Here is a 19,543-nt window from a genome sequence, read left to right as displayed (position 1 = left end):
GTTCTTATATAGCTCAGTTGGATTTGTTTTCTTTATTAGTCTTCCTGCTAGAATCTCTCTGATAGGGACAAGCATGTGCTCTTTTAACACATGCCTGTAAGTGTCACTCACCTCAGGTCCTTAAAGTGATGTCCATGTCTGAGCTGCAATAGAACCAGCCCAGAAATTGTTGTTTGCCTGAATATTCTTCTGGTTGTCACAGGGTGTCTTTTCCTCTCCTTCTTTATTCCCTCCCTCCTTTCCTTCTTTCTTTTCCCTCATTTCCTTTTTTCCATTTTTTCTTTTTTTTTTTTTTTTTTGTTCCCTTGCTTTTTCTTTTGCCCTGCCCCTCCTTTTTTTTAAAAAAAAAAAATTCTAACTAGCAGCATGCTCTTTGTTCTATATTCCTCCCACCCTTGCTTCAGGCAAAAACAAAACTGATTTTGCTGATGTCCCTGCACCTCATTTTTGTGAGGGCAGGCTCTGTTCTCCCCAGTGATAAGCAGTAAATTGCTCTGATTTTATCTGCAGCTCAGCCAGTATTCTTATCTGATGTTACTTTAAACCACCTTCAGTTCCATACATAGATGTGCTTCCACCTACGTACTGTGTGACCACATCTATTGCATGGATCAAAGTGAATGGTCTTGTCTGAAGGAAAATAAAGAGTTTACAAAGTTTAAAAAGAAAAAAAGTCAAATGTTTATAGCTGTGGACCCCAGTAAAATGACGGCAGTGAATTAGTTACAGGGGTTTCTTCCCTATAAATTCGGTATTATTTTACTTCTCATTAAATCCATTAGCTGACTTTAGGAGCATAAGTTGGCTGGAATAACACTTTCTGATATGTAGGTGTACTGGTGGAAGCAGGACTTAATGTCGGAAATGAAATTCAGGATCTCAGACCAAGAAAGAGATTATGTAGGTGTGCCTAAAATGACACAGGGATCTGAGTGATGGAGTAGTCTGTCATTGCAGTGTGCTACCTGAGCTTTCCAGAGCTTTCAGGTCTTTTGATCAAGCTCCTTGCTACATATAGCTGTTAAAAGAATAGAAATATTCCAGCCATCCACATTTTACAAAGGTATGTTTCAACAGAGTTGAAAAGGAACTAAAATGATCAGGTCTTAGCCTGGTAGGCTGTTTGAGATTTGGCAGTTCCCATTAAATATCTTTGTATTAAATCCCTTTGTGCTGAAAATAGGTTAAATCTACAGTTGCTGTGCCTCCTGACAGAACTGTTAAAGGTCTGTGCTATATATATTTCTGACTAAAGCTTCAGAAACAGTGCAAAAGTTATTTCCTTTGCTGGAGTGATTTGTTCAGGAATGTGCAGAAGGCCTTGCAGTAGCTGCTGGTTCTGCAAGGAGGCTTTTGAGAGGAGGTGCTTGAACCTCCTATGGTGTGGGGAAATTCATTTCATGATCAGCCATAAAATACTGTTATAAAATATTAATCACTAGCTTGCTATGAATTTTACTGGACTTTTATATGGGGTGGGTTTTGTTTTTTTTTGGTATAAGGCTACGTTAGAGGTTCAGTGTCAGAAACTGTAGTAAAGCCCTACAGCATTGATTTAAATGGCCAGATCAATGAAAGCATAGGTGGGTGGCACTTTAGTGAACCTCTCTAATTAGGAGCATAGGATTTGCTATCAGTGGTCTACTGAGCCTATGAATCTACATCCTGCTTCCAGCAGCCCCTTTTTTGATGGAAGTAGTCCACCCTGCTCTCTCCTTCCGCAGTAATGCAGGAGGTCAGCAGAGGATCGTTTTTCATCCCAGTGAATTTGGAACTCAGGTCTTTGCCAGTGTGTCCGTAAATGACCTTTAGGAATTCCAGACTGGTTTGAGTTGGAAGGGACCTTAAAGCTCATCCAGTTCCAACCCCCTACCACAGGCAGGGACACCTTCCACTAGACCAGGTTGCTCCAAGCCCTGTCCAACCTGGCCTTGAACACTGCCAGGGATGGGGCAGCCACAGCTTCTTTGGGCAACCTGTGCTAGCGCCTCACCACCCTCACAGGGAAGAACTTCTTCCTCAGATCTCATCTCTATCTCCCCTCTGTCAGGTTAAAGCCATTCCCCCTTGTCCTGTCCCTACAGGCCCTTGTTGAAAGCCCTTTTCCAGGTTTCTTGTTGGCCCCTTTAGGCACTGGAAGCTGCTTTAAGTTCTCCCTGGAACCTTCTCTTCTCCAGGCTGACAATACTCAAATGCTGATAAAAGTACTTTTCTATAATTCTGAACTGTAATCACTAATGGGGATTATCTGTTTCCTGTTAGGAGGAGTATTTCTTAAATTCTTCATAAATATGCACATACATTTGACTGGAAAGGTCTCTGCTTTTGTGACAGACTGTAGTGGAGAAAGAGGATCTTAGGAGTTTTCACTGTAACCTCCATCCTCTAGAACCTCTTTTTCCTATATTGCTTTGGCCTGTATCATTGCCCTTTTTTGAGGTTGATCTGGTGCCAAAAGTGCAGCTTTAACCCTTAGCAATTGCCTTCTAACTGTATAATTGCCACATAGATCTTGATACAGAAAGCACTGCAAACTGATGTGCAGATTGACTCCACAACTCGTTAAAGTTGTAAAGTAGGTATGCTTTTTATTCAGCGCTGAGATGCACGAGGATAATTCCTCAAAGTCATGCGTGCCTCAGTGTTGTTTCCCTCTACATTTATCCTCTAAAGTTATACATATTCATAAGGTTGCACAATACGCCTATACATATTCATGTCCTATCCCCGCTTCGTATTATAATGAGCCAGAAGGTCCTCTGCGCCTGCGCATCGCCCCCTCTGGTCATGGGCAGGGGTCTCAAGATGAAGTAACTGAGTCTTCCTCCTGTGGGTAAGGGTCTTCAAGATGAAGTAAATGAGTCTTCCTCTTCTTGAACTTTTCACCTTTTAGTCTTCACGTATGGCTTTAGGGTTTGGTCAGTGTCCCAGCCATAAACCATCTGCATCTCCCCCTTCAAGTGTCTGCTTTTCCTTATCAATAGCTGCTTATCAGTAGAATCAGGCCTCTGCTTTTCCTTGTCAATAGAACCAGGTGTCTGCTTTTCCTTATCAATGGTTAGTGCCTTTGTTCTGTTTAGTAGGCATGATAGGTACAGACAATACTTTTGTTTAAGCAAGTGAATTCCTCTAACCCCCTTGTACAACCCCCCTGTACATTGGTTAACCCTGTATCACAAACCCTTTAAATGAAAGCAGAAGGAACTAAGCTGGAAGCAGGGTTAGCATAGACAATCTAATTTGGAGAGTTATCAGTCAGTAGAAGATTCAGTTAGGTTTGTATCTGTGAAACAGATGGCTAACTGCAAGGTGATTAGATTAGCTTTGTTATGTTTGTGGGAATTAATTCAGCACTTTATTTTGTTGTTGTTGGGGGGAAAAAAAAAGAAGAAAACAACTTGTATGATTTGATAGCTGCTTAGCAGGAACAATTTAGGAAGAGCACCTTATTCTTTTGTGTCAAATGTGGCAAAACCCTGGGGAGCCCTGGGCATGAAGAAAGCTTTTGGCTGTAGCCTTGATTTCCAGGGTGTGTAGCAATATAGTAAATGACAGGATCAGAAATGCTACCACCTATAGAATCATCGAATGGTTTGTGTTGGAAGGGACCTTAAAGCTCATCCAGTTCCAACTCCCTGCCACCGGCAGGGACACCTTCCACTAGACCAGGTTGCTCCAAGCCCTGTCCAACCTGGCCTTGAACACTGCCAGGGATGGGGCGGCCACAGCTTCTCTGGGCAACCTGTGCCAGTGCCTCTGCACTCTCACAGGGAAGAACTTCCTTATATCTAACCTTAATCTCCCTGTTTAAATTTAAATTCACCATCCCTTGTCTTATCGCTGTAGTCCCAGACGAGGAGTCTCTCTCTGGCATCCTTGTAGGCCCCCTTCAGATATTGGAAGGCTGCTATGAGGTCTCCACACAGCTTCTTTTCCCCAGGCTAAACGTGGATATGGATGAACATGAGCTGTGGATAAATGGTTGTTAGTATTTTCAAATGCAAAAATTTTATCTCAAGGTCTCATTAGCAAAACATTTTAGGGGCAGTCTTCCCCATCTGTGTGTTGATGCAAGTATACATTCCTTCTTCCCTGTTGAAAAGTGAGGATCAGATTTTAAAAATGCTGGAAATGTAGCACTTTTTTATGTTGGTTTTTTTTTTTTTTTAATATCTGAAGTTTCTGGAAGTGTGGTTTATTTTGATGGCTACGTGGAAGCTAAGCTTTTGGGATTATCTGGCTCTGTTTGGGATGCTGAATGAACCCTTCTGAGATTTTCAGTCTTTTTGTGCATGTTTGGGATGGAGTTTTTGCCACACAAATTCATGCTCAGCTGTCACAAAGTATTTTTCACTCTCTTAAAAATGCAGCTTAAAATAAAAATAGGTCTTTCAAAAGTAGATCACACCTAAGATTTGTCTAGCCAACTGTCCCACTTGTGACAGTGCCCAAGAGCAGGAGAGGCATTACCAGAGCATTAAAAATAGAAGCATGGGTGGAATATACAAAAACTTAGTAGAAAGATAATTGGCCACTTCTCATTCTTACTCTGATCATCTATAATCTTTAGGATGTAATTCTCCAGTGACTAACCTCAGTGCAGCATTCCTATTCAGAATGAGTGCTAAGCAATTGAGACTTGAGTACATGCTTGAATCAAGCGTGTGGTCAAGTGCTTCCGCAAGTTTGGGTCTTGTTTTCCTTTTCTTCCTTCCACCCACAGATTTTGCATTCATATTGCTTGGCAGATAACAGCGATGAATAATAGGTTGTTTGCCTTCAGAACTCAGTTGCACTGATTTTGCAACCCTGTCTTGGTTACATCTTGCTTTGTGTCCTTCCAAGTAGAGAGCACTACCTCTCGCCAACTTCTGGCAACTTCAGAAGCATTGCCTCTTGTGCAAAGTCTTGGACACTGGACTAAATTATGTTTTACAGAGAAAGGTAGTGCACGTGATTCATGGCTTTTTGGGCAGCATTAGACATCCTGTTCACAGGAGCAGAGGATAGTTTGCTGGTGACTTCAGGGTCTTGGTATGGACTAAACCTGTCCAGCCCCTGGTTTTGAAGACTCAGTTTCTTCAATCAAACACTAAGCAGACCCCAAATGAAATGGTGTATTGTCCTTCTTGGCTAAAAGAGGGCTAGGGTTTGCTGTCTTAGTTGAAACAAAGGCCAATATCTGTAATACTGCAATCCCCATGGCAAATTGCTTTTGTTAAAAATTAAGAGAAGCCTTTACAGTATTTTTGGATCAGAAAACTTTCGTCTTCACATGTCGCTAGGAGTTGTAGTGGATTAGTCATGTGCCTTTGATACCGATTTTACTTCCCTTTGGAGTTGCTTCGCAACTGTGAATGTCGTTTTGGTGAATTAATCCTCTAACTATTCATGAGAATATATAATAGAGGAATGAATGCCTGCTTAAGATGCTACATGGCAAGTCAGGTTTCATTTCCAGCCCTCTTCAGATTGTTACTCGCTTTTGGAGATAATTTTACTTATCCTTGTTTCCTCAGAATCCAATACAGCAGCGATAGTTTGTTTTGATCCTGCACGCTGCTGTGGCTCTCTGCCCAGAGGAGGTGATACTGAAGCCATACAACTTTGTGACCCCAGGTGAAAAATAGCAGTGAAATGATAGCAGCTGTTTGGAGCAGTCTTGTCACACCTTTTCCAAACAGAGAGAATTAGTCTGTCTTCATTAGAAAAGTTTAGAAGACTTTATTTCCTGTCACAGGCTAAGCATGCCAAAATTACACTGAGTTTTTGGGAATTGATCACGTTGAGTATTGTAGTGTTGTATGCTCATAGCATAAAGCTGTATTTAAGACTGTAGCAGCCTGAAGTTAGATCTCTGTCTCTTCTTCAATGGTCAGGGTTCTGGGGGATGGGGAGCATGTGCAGACCTCCTTCCTTCTCCCACTCCATTCAGTGCCTGTCTTTGGATTAGCAGAGCTGTTGCTCTTAGCATGGTCCTGGGCACATCAGAGGCACAGCACTTCATGCTGTGCAGGTGAAACAGCTACTTCATGTCTTGGGTAGTCACAGCCTATTATGTTCTCTTCAAACTCAATCAAAGCCCTGTTCATCCCCAGAGCAAACACATGCCTTTGCTGGTGGTGAGTGGGCTTTGCTGGAGGGGAGCACTAGTTGGAGACAGCATGGCTACAGAGGTATTTACTTTTCATGGAGCACTTAAAAGATCCACATAGATTTTGCTCTGGCAGAAGCGTGCATTTTGCAAAATAAGCAGTTAAAATGTCAAGACATCTATCCTTCAACTTGGCACAAGGCGAGCTGAAGCAGTCATCTCTTCTCACATTGGCAATATTGGCAATGTTATGTTTTTAATACAAGAAATTCCGGCAAAGCAGCTGAGAAGGGACAGTTCTCTGTATTTTTAGGGAATGCCAGCAATTTGGCCAAACTATGAGATTTAGAGTGAGTGGTATGTTGTGGGGTCCTGCTAGAGGACATCCCTTGCTATCTGCACTGAACCTTGCTCGGGAGGGTCCACTCAGTCTAATCCAGCCTTAGGCTTTTTAGCTTGCATTTGTGATAGATACAACCTTCAGACATTTTGAATGCCTCATCCCTGGCAGTTTGGACAGGACTTGGAGCAGCCTGGTCTATTGGAAGGTGTCCCTGTCCATGACTGGGGGTTGGAACTGGATGAGCTTTAAGGTCATTTCCAGCCCAACTTCTTCTATGATCGATATTGTGAACACTCCAAATTGCAATGAAAGGATGAATCTGACTATATATGGCATGCAAGATTTTGGGTTTCAGTTCAGAGCATAAATCTCCGCAGGCATTGGGAGCATCTAGATCAAAGGGGCTGTCTCTATAGTGAGTAGAAAGTCCACTGATTGTGTAAAATTTGAAATAAACAACAAAATCCCCAAACAAAAACCCAGGGTTTTTTTGTAAATGTCTTTCAGTGCCCACAGGTGTCTGTCAAAAAAGACCTACCAAACATAATGCCTGCTGCTAATAGCTTCATTATTTAAGAGTGTGTCTATAAAATATATTGGTCCTGTTTGAAATTGATGTTGAACATTGAAACTCTGTGTTACAGACAGTAGTAAGAGAAGGGAGCAGTAGTTGTGTAAGGGACAAGCTGCAAGGAGGAGTGGGAGTTGTAAAATATGACAGTGTGAGAAATATGAGCACTGTGCATGCGTGACTTCAGTTAAAATTAGCCACCCCAGCTTCATGTGCCAGCATATATATCATCATGTAACTGTGGAACCCTTGAGAAGGAAGAGCTGGGCTTGAGCAGGATATGTTTGTGTTAAATATGCCAATAAGTAGTACAACCTTCCATGTCCCTGCTCGTGGGAGAAGTAAATTTTCCTGTGATCATTATAAAACAGTAAGCAGCTCCTTGATAATGGCACTGGTGCTGTTGAACAGTAACTTACTTCAGCCTCAGAAGTGGTGTTTTCTTGTTTCTTTCGCCCTTCTTCAGCTTCTGATTTTCTGTGGTTTCTCCGGAATAGCTATGTATCACCTTTCCAGATAAGCCCTTTTCTGTTGCTGTTTGTGTGTGGTAGTAATGTAAATGGGTTTATTTCATATATGAGAACTGTGATATGTGGAAATAATTTGGTGTGTACTTTAGGCGACTTTTTATAGTCCATTTGCTTCTCTTGTTCTCTCAGGTCAATGATATTTTGTTGGCGTGGGATAAATTACTTGATTCACTGTGGCCAAATATGTCTTGGAATGGGTTTTGCTGGTCAGCTCAGCAAGCTTAAATTCTCTTTAACCTTTGGATATGCAAAGAAATGATGCAGGTGTGAATGAAATCTCATTTCTATGTAGGATTTAAAACGTTTGGGAAGGGGGAGCAAGAGAGTGGACACCTGCTTGGCTTAGTGTGTGGCTTCAGCTTGAAGGGGCTTTGTATGTGGCAAATGTGGATAATGGGAGCCCTGGGAGCAGAGCTCGCTGGCTACCAGCATAGTTGCCAGCTTTGCTTCACCTTCTAGCTGATGTGTAGGAAAATGTTGCTTTGCTATGAAATATTTACCCCTCTGTATAGGCAGTGCCTGACAATAATGGAGTTCAGAAACTGTATAGTTGGGAAGGAGGGAAGAAAACATCTTTTTTTTCCTCTTTTATATTACGTGTAGTAAAATATTCAGTAGGCTTATAGTAAGAAAGGTGCCATTCAGGCAATTTAAAGCGTATTACTTGTTTAGCATCCCCCCAAAGGTCTGCTTTACACCAGCTGAGAGGAAGGAGTGCCTGCCCTGAAGTGTGGACAACCTAAGGCTCTGTTACTGGAGAGGCTTGCAAGCTAAAATTTACACACACACTTGGCTGGGTGTGCTGTGAGTCAGCCAGTTGCTTTTGAATAGTAGTCATATGCATGAGAATAGCTATCCCCAGCCGGGAATAAGGCTTTGAAAAGAGGGATTGAAATAAATAGTCCCGGTGGTGTTTGCTTAAATTACCCGTTTCCCTGTTTAACTTCCAAAGGGTAGTTAATGTCTATAAGTGTCCAGCAAAATGTAATATTCAGTGGAATACCTCCCACCAACTAATAATTTAAAGCTGTTCCAACAAACACTTGCACATGTGAATAGAATAAATCAGTTAGTTTAGTTTCGCTTGATAAATGGCAAAAAGGAAGCAGTTACCTCTTGTCTCCTCAGAGAAGTGGGAACCAAGACCTCAGTTGGTTACAGCTGCATTCCCATAGTTGATGATAACTGGAATGTTCCAGCACTTTAGTTAATGAATAATGTCTTACTGGCATCATATTAGATATTAATTAATAACTAATTATCACAACAACTATTTTTAGGGGATTGCAAATGTATGGATTCCTTTTGGGAAGGTCATTTTACCATCTCACCTGCCCATCATTGCCTCAAACTTGGAGTTTCTGGTGGTTTCCTCCCAGTGTGCTAGTCCTGGTGCCAAGATGCTGGTAGGATGGAGTAATAAGCAAGTCCCCAGGTCCCCAACCTGACTTTCAGGGGGGTTCCAGTATCTCTGGAGATGCTGGAGAGGAGACAGATTGCAGCCTAAGGCTAGTGTGTCCACACCAACCTAACCACTCACTGCCTACCCTGAATGTCCTCTTCTCCCTCTGAGCTGAGCATCACTGGGGGCTCATCTACATCCCTATGGTCAGTGGATTTTGCTTCCTATTCTACTCTCTACATACCTGTAGCTGCATCCTTAAAGAAAAGGAGCAGACAGAACTCCTTCTTCAAACCCCATTAATACGTTTTATTTAATGTGGGCACACAGCATCTGTTCTGTGCCCTGCTTTTTAAGCTGCTTTCTTTTTTTTTCTTGCAAGATCTTGCATTGGAGAAAAAAAAACAGTATTTTGGGTAACAGCTTTACTCATTCTAGAAGAGCCAGTACTGTGTTTTAGTGGGATTTGTGTCATGGCGCAGATGTACAGACACAGACTTGCTTCAGGATTTAAGAAGGGCATGGGGGCAAGTACAGCCACAAATTGTCAAAAATCACTGAAAAAGATTTGTGACAAATGCTGTTAAGCTTGGTGTTTATTTTTTTTTTTTTTTAATTATTTTTTTGTACCATGTGCTTCTAAGTTGTTCTTTTGTCAGTAACTCAGTGAAATACCAGCCATAGTATTGTTTGGGCCATAATCCTAACACACTTTGAAAACTGCTGTTATCTTTAGCATGCTCCCTTGGAACCAGAGATGCTTCTGAGATGAGTTTTGAAGCTATACCTTTGGCTTTTAGCTATATACCCCTGGACTGTGCAGTCCTATTAAGATCATGCTGGAGTGTAGCATGGATCAGCGTAAGACTGCAATTAGTGTTGCCAGTCAAAAATGGGGTTTTTAATGGCACTTCATGTGTAAACCCCATTACATTGATCAGCAGTGAGCATCTGATGGGCTTTCCTCCCCTGCTGCATTGGAACAACTGCAGGCGTTCCCATTATAGCATTATCTTAATATACAGTGTCTGGTATTTTAGGTTTCAGAGTGTTTTTCTGCCTGTAAGCATGCAGCATGGCTCAGCTTAGCAGCAACACAGGCATTGCATTGTAATGGGTGTTGTGATAGAGTTCATCGATGTGTTAACCCTGTTATTCAGTCATGGAAGTAGCCTTGCTCTGCTTTAATTATTCTGCATGATGTCAGAAAGACACTCTTCGGCTGTTACCAAATTCACAGTAATTATTGGAAGCAAACATGCAGAGCCCGATTAGTTAGGAGCTGACATGGAGAGGGAGTAACAGGGAAGAGGTTCAGGCATATTTTCTACTTGCTTGCTTAGAAGAGGGAAATTCTTTTTGATTAGTTTTGTGTGGAGCCTTTCCTCTTTATGATCACATTTCAGAATAGCATTTGGGAGGCAAAAAACATTGGATAGTTGATGTCCCCATTTGGAACTAAATTCCACTTAAAGGAGACCCTGGAGTACATAGCAATATCTGGTACCTTAATCTAATCGCAGCTCCGTAGCTATACTGGATCTTTAAAGGATGTTCCTCAATTTATTGCGCTCATGAGTTTATTCCTGTTCTGTTTCCTGGGTTATGTTTCCTGGGTTATGCTGACTGTGGGAACAGAGGAATATGGTCCTACAGATGCTGTGTTTGGCCCTATCTGCCAGCAGATCAAGAAGAATCTGCCTATCGGCATGTCTGAGCAGCCCAGATATTGGCCTGTTGCCTCTAAAATGTGTTTGGGGAAAGGAATACTGTGGTTTGAGATGCCAGCTTCAGACTGTTATGGCTAGCTAAGCAAACTAATTTATTTGGCTTTTTGGTTGTTTTTTCCAAGGTTTAAAAGACTCTGAATTACTTTAAGTAGAAAGAAGCTTGAAGGTTTTTGCTTTTCCCTGTCAGTATGTACACCAGCCCCCCCCAGGTGCTTTGTGGTAGCTGTGTGGCCTGGACAAAACAACCTGATGTGCAAAAAGCTCCTTTTCTGCTGATGCAGTGTTTAAATGTGGGGCAGACTGAGGTGTGTGATAGATGTAGTCTCTTGGTGCAGTTACTCGAAACTTAAAGTGGCAAGAAAGTGCAGAGGTCTCCTAGCTGGAAAGCAAAGACTTCTCTCATCTGAAACATGCTTTAAACAAGCAGATATAAGGCTAAGGAAAGGGGAAGGGGAGAAACCCCACTAAATTTCTAAATGTGGTGTTCTTCCTGATTTAAGACTTACTAATTTTGAGGCCTTTTTCTTTACAAGCAAAGTGTTGGGGGTTTCTTGGTTGTTTGGTTGGTTGGGTGTTTTTGCTCAAGACCTTGCTACTTTGTGCAATAGTGTTTTAGGTCTGACTCATAACACACTGAATATTTCCAAAATCAATATTTATCTGTAACACTCTTAATTAAAACCTGATGGATTGAAAAGGGGGGAGGAGAGGGGACAAGAGAAGGAAAAAAAAAAAAACTTTCACATTTGTTTTTAATTTGCTCCCAGATAAATTATCTGGGATTCCTGGGATCATTTACTATGGAGAAAAAAATCTGCCCAAAAGCTGAGTCCACCTTTAACAAAAGCCAGAACTTAGACCTGAGTTAAACATTAAACTGGCTGGTTTAAGGCACAAAGACCTGCTAATGGTGATAATGCCCAAGTCACATTGTATGCTTTAGGTAAAATAATGAAGCTAGGTAAATTCCTTAGGTAAAATAATGAAGCTGCTTCCAGTGATTTTCCTACTGTGAGAAATCAGTGCAAGGTTTTAAAAGCCCATACTTTTTTTTATATATATACACACACATGCTTTATAGATAGTATTTATCATATAATATATGTAAAATATAAATATATTTAGTATAATGTGTATGAAATATATACCATATGATCTTGAAGGTCTTTTCCAGCCTGGTTGATTCCATGACTCCATATATTATATATATAATATATGTATAATACAGCAGTTATCTGTTGGGTTATAGTGGGTTGAGTCTTTCACATCACAAGATTTTCCATTTTTTTAATAAGGTGACTTCAGGTAATATTCATGTGAATATTCAAACTTGTGACTTTGTCACCTATTTGCTGAAAATAAATGGTGAGCATTTAAAATTCCTCTGCAGAGACAGGCATATAGAAATGGGAAGTTTCTCAGCAGTGTTTTCCTACTCCTTTTATTATTGTTTTCTCACTTATTTGCCTGGGTTTGAACATTTGAAAACAGTATGTGCTTTGAAACATTTTTCATGTGTCTAGAAATAGCAACCATTGTACACTAATTTTTTTTTTTCTTTCTCGTTTGTATGGAAAAGGAAAAGAAACATTGAGAATCATATTTGTGTAGCACATTACAAAGACTTGCAACCAACATGTTTTGAAAACATGCTGGAAAGTTTCCATAATTAGCTTGATATATACCATAAAAATGAGCAGTGGACCATGAGGAGGTACTACAGTATGCCTGTGTAATACTGCATCCATAAGAATGCTTCAGAGCTCCTAAATAAATAGCCCAGTCAGGTTAAAAATACATGAATACAATTTCATGTTACACATATTGCAAAATAATGTGGTATAATAAAGGTTTTTAAGGAAGCAAAGATTTAGCATACTTTTATTTCCCTGCAAAAGGCTTTCCTAAACAACTGGCTGAATCAAATACTATTCCACACCTTTAGATACCCCAAACCCAAATATTTTCACCATCCTGGTGCGAATTATTGTCATGTATAGAATCATATAATGGTTTGAGTTGGAAACAGACCTGTTATTGACGCATTTAATGGAATATTTTGTAACCAGCAGAAAAGCTCTGCTTGCAGCTCCTGATACCAAACACAGACATAGACTTCAGCACACAAGGTAGGGCTTACAAGAATAATTTGCCAACCAGAGGGAGTTTCTTTATGTGTTATTGGAGACAGTGCACCAGACCGGAGGTATTTGGGGATGTTTCCAGTTGTCTCCTTCACCAGGAGGATTTGTTAGGTGAGTTAGGGACTTTGCTGTGGTTCTGTTTATTTACAGGGCATGAGTATAAGATCTGGTGTTCGCGGATGCAGCAGGAATTAGCGCCGTAGGAAACAGCTGTGAAACAGCAGTTTTGCAATGCCAGACGTGCATTTTCACTCTGTTACTTCACTGAAAAATCAGTCGTACCTAGCTCTCAAGGTCTTGCTGATGCTGTAATTTCAGGCTCTGCCAGGAGAGGTCTGCACTGCCTGTTCTCCATTCCTGTGTTGTATTAACTCTAGTGCTAATCCGAGCGTTTGTTTGATTGCATGATGATCTGCATCATGGAAACGATCCAGGCTGGAACTGATGCATCAAAGTATAACCTTATATTTGCTGAAAGGTCTTCTGTGGTGAATCAGCACGTTCGTCACAGCCCTCCCATTAAAAGAAACGTAGTTATTGTGTTTGATAAGTTGTTTGTCAGCTGAATTGCAGTAACAGTGTAGGATGGACCCTTGTGATTGTGAAGTAAGTGGTTTGCAACCTGTTTGCTGCTCTGTCTTTACTTGTAGATAAGCAAGCTAGAACCATATGGCAGCAAAGCAGGTGAAGTTAATCCTAGTTCCTTGAAATCATTGGATCTTTAAAAATAGCTTCCTGTTATGGAAAATGTTTTCTTGTAACAGGAGCTAAGGAACACAATGTCCGGTTTGTGCAAAGTGTGAGTTGGTTGGGGGTTTATTCCCTTTTTTCCTTTCAGGCAGCCAGGGAAATCACTCCTGTGTACTCAGAGTTTTTCATTGAGACGGTTTTCATTGAGGTGGCTTTTGGCTCTTTTTTTTTTTTTTTCGCAGAGGTGTTCCAGTATGTTTTTCTGTTCGGGTCTCTGACACTGTTGCGGTAGGAAATGCACATCCCGCTGCTCTGAAGATAAAACTTAGAGTATGAACGATGAAAAATAGGGACACACATTACTGATTTTGAGTGACTCGTTCATTGCTGCTACCAGGAGTGTTTTATAGGCTTGGAAAAAAAAAAAAAACAAACAAAAAAAAACCAAAACCAACCAAATGAAGACTTTATAACCAGTATAACTCTAGTCAAAATATCTGCTCTTCATTTCATCCTATTGAGACTGAATCAGCAAGTGCAAGAGGAGAGTGAAATTACAATCCTTGTATTATTCCCAGGTTCCTCTGTCTCGTTTGGCAAATACTTGACTCTTAGGCTTTGGCTTTTAACTCCCATGAAGGAGAAGGACGTAAGCTTTGCATTTTCAAAGTGATGCTAAAGATGCTTCTCAAATTAGTAGCTTGGTTATATTAGTTAGTAATTTAAAGGATCTGTGTTGATGCGGGCTGGATGGTATTTGTTATATGTTGATACAGGTTGGACAGGGTTTGGAGCACCTGGCCTATGGAAGGTGCACCTTCCCATGGCAGAGAGTTGGAACTAAATGAGCTTTAAGATCACTTCCAGCCCAAATCAGTCTGTGATTCGATGATATACAATGATGGGGATGGTTGCATAGCTCAGGAGCGGGTGGTAGAGGGGGACTTGCTCTAAATCATGTTTTATTTTAACAGTATTTTGCCAGCAGACAGAATATGATTTAAAGGGTTAACATTTCCATCTGCTTCCTTAAGGCTGGGGATAGGAATCTTCATAGCCTGGTGACCAAAGCCCTGAAGGACTAGGGCCCTTCTCTTTGTCCTCTTTTCTTTCCATCTATCAGTACCAGTGAAAGAAAACAGTAGCTCCTGGGCAGTGTCCAGGATGAGCTTTCCCTGGGCTTCTGGGGACTGAATACTGTTGTGCAGACATTGCCTTCCATGTCAGTGATTCACCCACATGTCTGAGGTGTTTGTCACCAGCTTAGTGCTTTAACTGAAAAAACACCACCAAAAAATCCCCCCAGTACATGGTGGTTTGTAGGACCGTGAAGGATTGGCATGGGTCATGCTCTAGAAAGTACAGTGAATCTACTCCTACTTACTGATAGGCTGGATTGAGATGCAGGTATTTCCAGTATACTTTTGAGTAGGGTTGAACATTAATATTTGGGTATTTAATACGTAAAATTCTGTAACTTAGTAGCTTTTACTTTATTTCTTTGGAATATAAATGTCACATTAAGAAAAAAAGTCCTGTATGAAGAACAAGAAATATTATTTAATTCATAAGCAGAAGTTCCTAATCAAGTGTGTTTCCTTCTTTTTGGTAACCTAGCATGAAAAGATTCTGTAAGTTTTCTGGTGGTTTTGAGTAAACTATGCTAGAATGTGGGGAGCAGTACTTAATGCAGATTAAAGAGACATTTTTGTGTGCTTAGGTTTCAGGTAATACATTTTCAAATAAATCCCAACCATTTGAAGTTTGCATAGGAGATGAAAATCAATGTAATGGCCTTGTTTAACCTGTGAGATGGAATTTACTAGAATTGGTAGGGTTTTAGAATCACAGAATCCCAGACTGGTTTGGGTTGGAAGGGACCTTAAAGCTCACCCAGTTCCAACCCTTGCCACATGCAGGGACACCTTCCACTAGACCAGGTTGCTCCAAGCCCCGTCCAACCTGGCCTTGAACACTGCCAGGGATGGGGCAGCCACAGCTTCTCTGGGCAACCTGTGCCAGTGCCTCAGCACCTGCCTAAGAGCTCATCTCAATCTCCCCTGTCACGGTAAAGCCATTGCCCCTTGTCCTGTCCCTACAGACCCTTGTCAAAAGGTGAGTAAAATGACAAAGTAGTTTCTTAAAAGTGAAGTTGCTATATGGCTAATACCTCCCAGAAGTGGTTCTTGGAAAAGAATATTTTAAATTTCTCAGTAACTGTTATGAATAAGAAATGTCAAAGGGAAAATGCAAAAATAATTACTTAGGTGGAAATTGATATCTCTTCCGCAAACTTACTACTGCCATGGAACGTTTAGTTTGACTGCGTGATGATCCATTCAAGCTGTAACATGGTCAAGAGTTTTCCTATCGTCTTCTGTGAGTTTTGATTTCAGATTTCTGAATAGAAGAAGCTTTACTATGGTAAGCTGAATACTTCACCTGCACAATACTTTAAATTTGAATGTTGTTGACTTGTTTCAAAGAGCAAAAAAGCAATGACCTTAAAACAGCTCCTCAGGTACTGAGAGAAACAAAGAGCTCTGCTTTTTCAAGTTTGCATTATGACTATTTCTGTTTATCTTTTTTCTAACAGATTTATACAGATTGGGCAAATCACTATCTAGCAAAATCTGGCCGCAAGAGATTGATAAAGGATTTACAGCAAGATGTGACTGATGGAGTATTACTAGCCGAAATAATCCAGGTTGTAGGTGAGTCACCTTCTGTTTTTTTATCAGCTTGCTCAGAAATTCACTGTCTCTACATACACACAGGGGGGAAATCCATCAAACTGCATGGAATTATAGATAATTTTCCTTCAGAGACATTGGTAATTAATTTGATAAAGCCTTGTCTTAAAGCATAGTGAAAAAAATATTTGCCTTTGCTGATTAAGATCTCCTGACACAGCAATATTGCTTCACATGGCTGAATGCTACAAAAAGCGAATGATGGGTTCTTTTCTGCCCACAATGCTGTTATCCTCCTTTATCTTCATTTCTGATACCTTTTTGGGATTGGTCTCAACATAATTCACAGTGATACTGGCCTGCAGTGTTGAACCTCCAGCTGGATATGGAAAATCCATATGTACAGCTTTGAAAGGAGAAGGGATATAATTTTTGTATGGCAGAAAAAAGAAATCTTTCGTAATGAGTTTTCAAATGAGGAAAATAATGCATTATTAGCCTAAATCTCAAATATGGGCTCATTGCTACAAAGCTTTTAATTCCCTCATTTTTGCCCTAAGACTCATAGAAATGAAGGTTCTAAACCGTTTTCTCCATTGGCCCCATGTAAAGCTACGTATTGTCCCTCTTCCCTAGGGCCTGGATCCTTCATTAGTTCCTTCAGAGGCTCATCCATCTGCTTCTTGGGATGCCACAAAGCTCCTGCATAGCCCAGTGGAGATGGATGGAATCTGAAAGCCTGCTAATGGGAATTAGGACAACTATTGTTAGAAGCAAACTGACAGATTTGAGATGCAAATTAAGAACACAGCAGCGAAATAACAAGACATCAGTGCATACATATTTACATGTTTGAGATGCTATAAATGAGCTAGTTCCTTAATGTAAGGTACAAATCTGCAAGCCCAGTTCTTGGGTGCAATTGCGAAGCATCATTCCAATGACCCCACTAGAATTGCACTAGAATACATAAAAAAAAAAAAAAATTTAACTCTGTTGTAGAGCAATGTTATATTTCGGTAGCATTCTACAGACCTGGACCTACAAAGATAGAAAACTGTGTGTTGGCAGGTGTTCACTATGAACAGTGGTTCAACCCGTATCTGTTTCCTTTACTGGGGGAAATGTTTGGAAACCCAGGGACAGTAAGGTGGTGATTTGTTTCAGGCTTACCTAGCTACCCTGAGTAACACTGTTGTAGAAAGCTTCCACATGTGTAACAATCCCACCATCAAAACATGAAAAATGTGAGCCCAGTTGTACCAAGCACCTAATGTAGCTCTTTGAGTGCTGACTCGTGCAAACTCTTATGAAATGCAGATCCCTCCCTCTAAATTACACAGAAATCGCATTGCCTGCTGTAATATTTGCTTTGATTCACCTTTGCATTTTCTCAGCCATTCTTGGAGCTGCCTTTTGGCTAATATTTAAGATTAGGCCTGCAAGCTGCCAAAGTTACAGTTCAAGCTGAAGGATTTCATTTTCAGAGAACATTCTCCATGTGAAGGAAAGTTCAGGTTTAAATATTCTCAGTTGAATCCTCCAAATTAGCAGTGAAGAAAGTAATTTGTATCTGCTGTGTATGGCCTTAGGCACATTGCATCTCATTGTCACTAAGATGGTGATAACTTTCACACCTAGAAGCAGCTTCAACACTCGCCTGCAAAATACAAGCTCTCATTCTTACAACCAAGGCTGCATATTAACAAATCTGTATGCAGTGCAGAAGAGTTCTTTTTATGTTATGGTGTGATATGTGTAAAAGCAGCCAGGAAGAGCTGCCTTTTTTTCATGTGCTTGGAGTATCCCAAGATCATCCAAAGTCACTGGAATTGATTCAAGTTTAATTATTAGTGATAGTTTTTCTGGTGTTCACCACCGAAGATTTACACCGTGGATATTGAAATACTACTTAATATCCAAACCTGGAAAAAGAATGAATGTGGTTAAATCTTTTATATACATTTATTTATTTATTTTTAATGAAGCCTCCATAAGACTCGGTGACTATGCCAAGACGATGATTGCAATCTTTTCTGCTTACCTAAGTGAAATAGCTGTATGTATGGGAAAACAAAACTCTAAAATGAGTAATAACTAGGTACTTCTTTGCCCTTAGGCATCCAAGCAAGGAGCAAATCTAAAAAAAATGTGAAACCAAACATCACTGTGTTTGACTTCAGAGGAGCTAATCTTCACACTTCAAAATGGCTAATGATAATATAGTCAATTAAAATGCATTCATAGCATTCTCATTTATTTCAGCTCAAAATCTGAATCTATAAAAGAATATGCAAGTAATAGATGCCTTAATAATGCCATATAAGCATAGTAGCTATATTTAAATTCATAAATGCAGATATGCATGCTCTGAAATCAGTAGTACATCAAAATATCAGTTGGTTCCCTGTGACAACCTTTGATTTTCAAGAATTAGAACTGACGTTAAACTTCAGTCCAGTCTGATAGGACTTTTCCTACTGATGTGTAGATATTTTATGGAGTAAAGCCAGCTTGGACAGGGCTTGGAGCAACCTGGTCTAGTGGAAGATGACCCTGCCCATGGCAGAGGGTTGGAACCTAAATGAGCTTTAAGATCCCTTCCAACCCAAAGCATTCTAGGATTCTTTTAATTGATTGGCTACAACTAAAGTCAGATCAGATACAAAAGCCATGGCTTTCTATAGAGGGATGCAGACAGTAAAAAGTAAAATGTGCACAGGAGTGTGCTGGGCAATCAGTACAGCGTTACAGGAGGTGATGGGCACATTGTTTAGTGTAGGTGTGATGGATATGCCAAGATAGCCTGTCTTACAGGTATATATAAGTATTCTGGGTAACTTGTGCTCTGACTGCAATTAATTGCACTGACTTAAACAGAATAGATCTTTGTAAAAGTCACTTGTGATCGCTCCAGACAGCTATTCAAGTTCAAATTTATGCTGTGACTTGTTATACCTTTTGTCTATATGTATGTATGCCTTTGTCTATAGCTATTTTCATGGAAATTGTACTGTTACATTTGCAGGGGAAGGTGTCAGTTTGTATTTCAAACCAGAATCCTGGGATCAAACCTAGCAGAGCTCTTTAGTGATAATTCCTACTATATTTTGGGTAGGACATTGATACTCCTAACTGAAGAAAGATGTGAAGTGAGATGAAGTTCTGACTGATATCCTAAGAATATGGGATTGGTAGAATAAAGCTTTTATTACAAGAATCAATGGGAGGCAAATCTGTTAGTCATGAAATGAGTCGTGAACAACATTTATTACAGTGAAAAAACTGGGAAACCAGACTTTGATTATAGCTGGTCTTCAGTCCATTACACAAGTCATTTCAGGGT

General features: G+C 40.4%; 1 protein-coding gene across 2 annotated transcripts in view; it reads left to right on the top strand.

Moving 5' to 3' along the window:
• The window catches only part of NAV2 (neuron navigator 2), a 220,797-nt gene that overhangs the window by 46,229 nt on the left and 155,025 nt on the right, over window positions 1–19,543 (top strand). For both annotated transcript variants that reach the window (XM_062607289.1, XM_062607288.1), the window contains exon 2: window positions 16,101–16,218. In XM_062607289.1, coding sequence (XP_062463273.1) covers window positions 16,101–16,218 — 118 coding nt within the window. The remainder of the gene's footprint in view (window positions 1–16,100; window positions 16,219–19,543) is intronic.

The sequence above is a fragment of the Pezoporus occidentalis genome, unplaced genomic scaffold (assembly GCF_034315485.1).
Source record: "Pezoporus occidentalis ecotype Australia unplaced genomic scaffold, CSIRO_AGI_Poc_V1 ctg121, whole genome shotgun sequence".
Taxonomy (NCBI): Eukaryota; Metazoa; Chordata; class Aves; order Psittaciformes; family Psittacidae; genus Pezoporus; species Pezoporus occidentalis.
The sequence above is the reverse complement of the archived record's forward strand: the minus strand, read 5'-3'. Positions and strand labels throughout refer to the sequence as shown.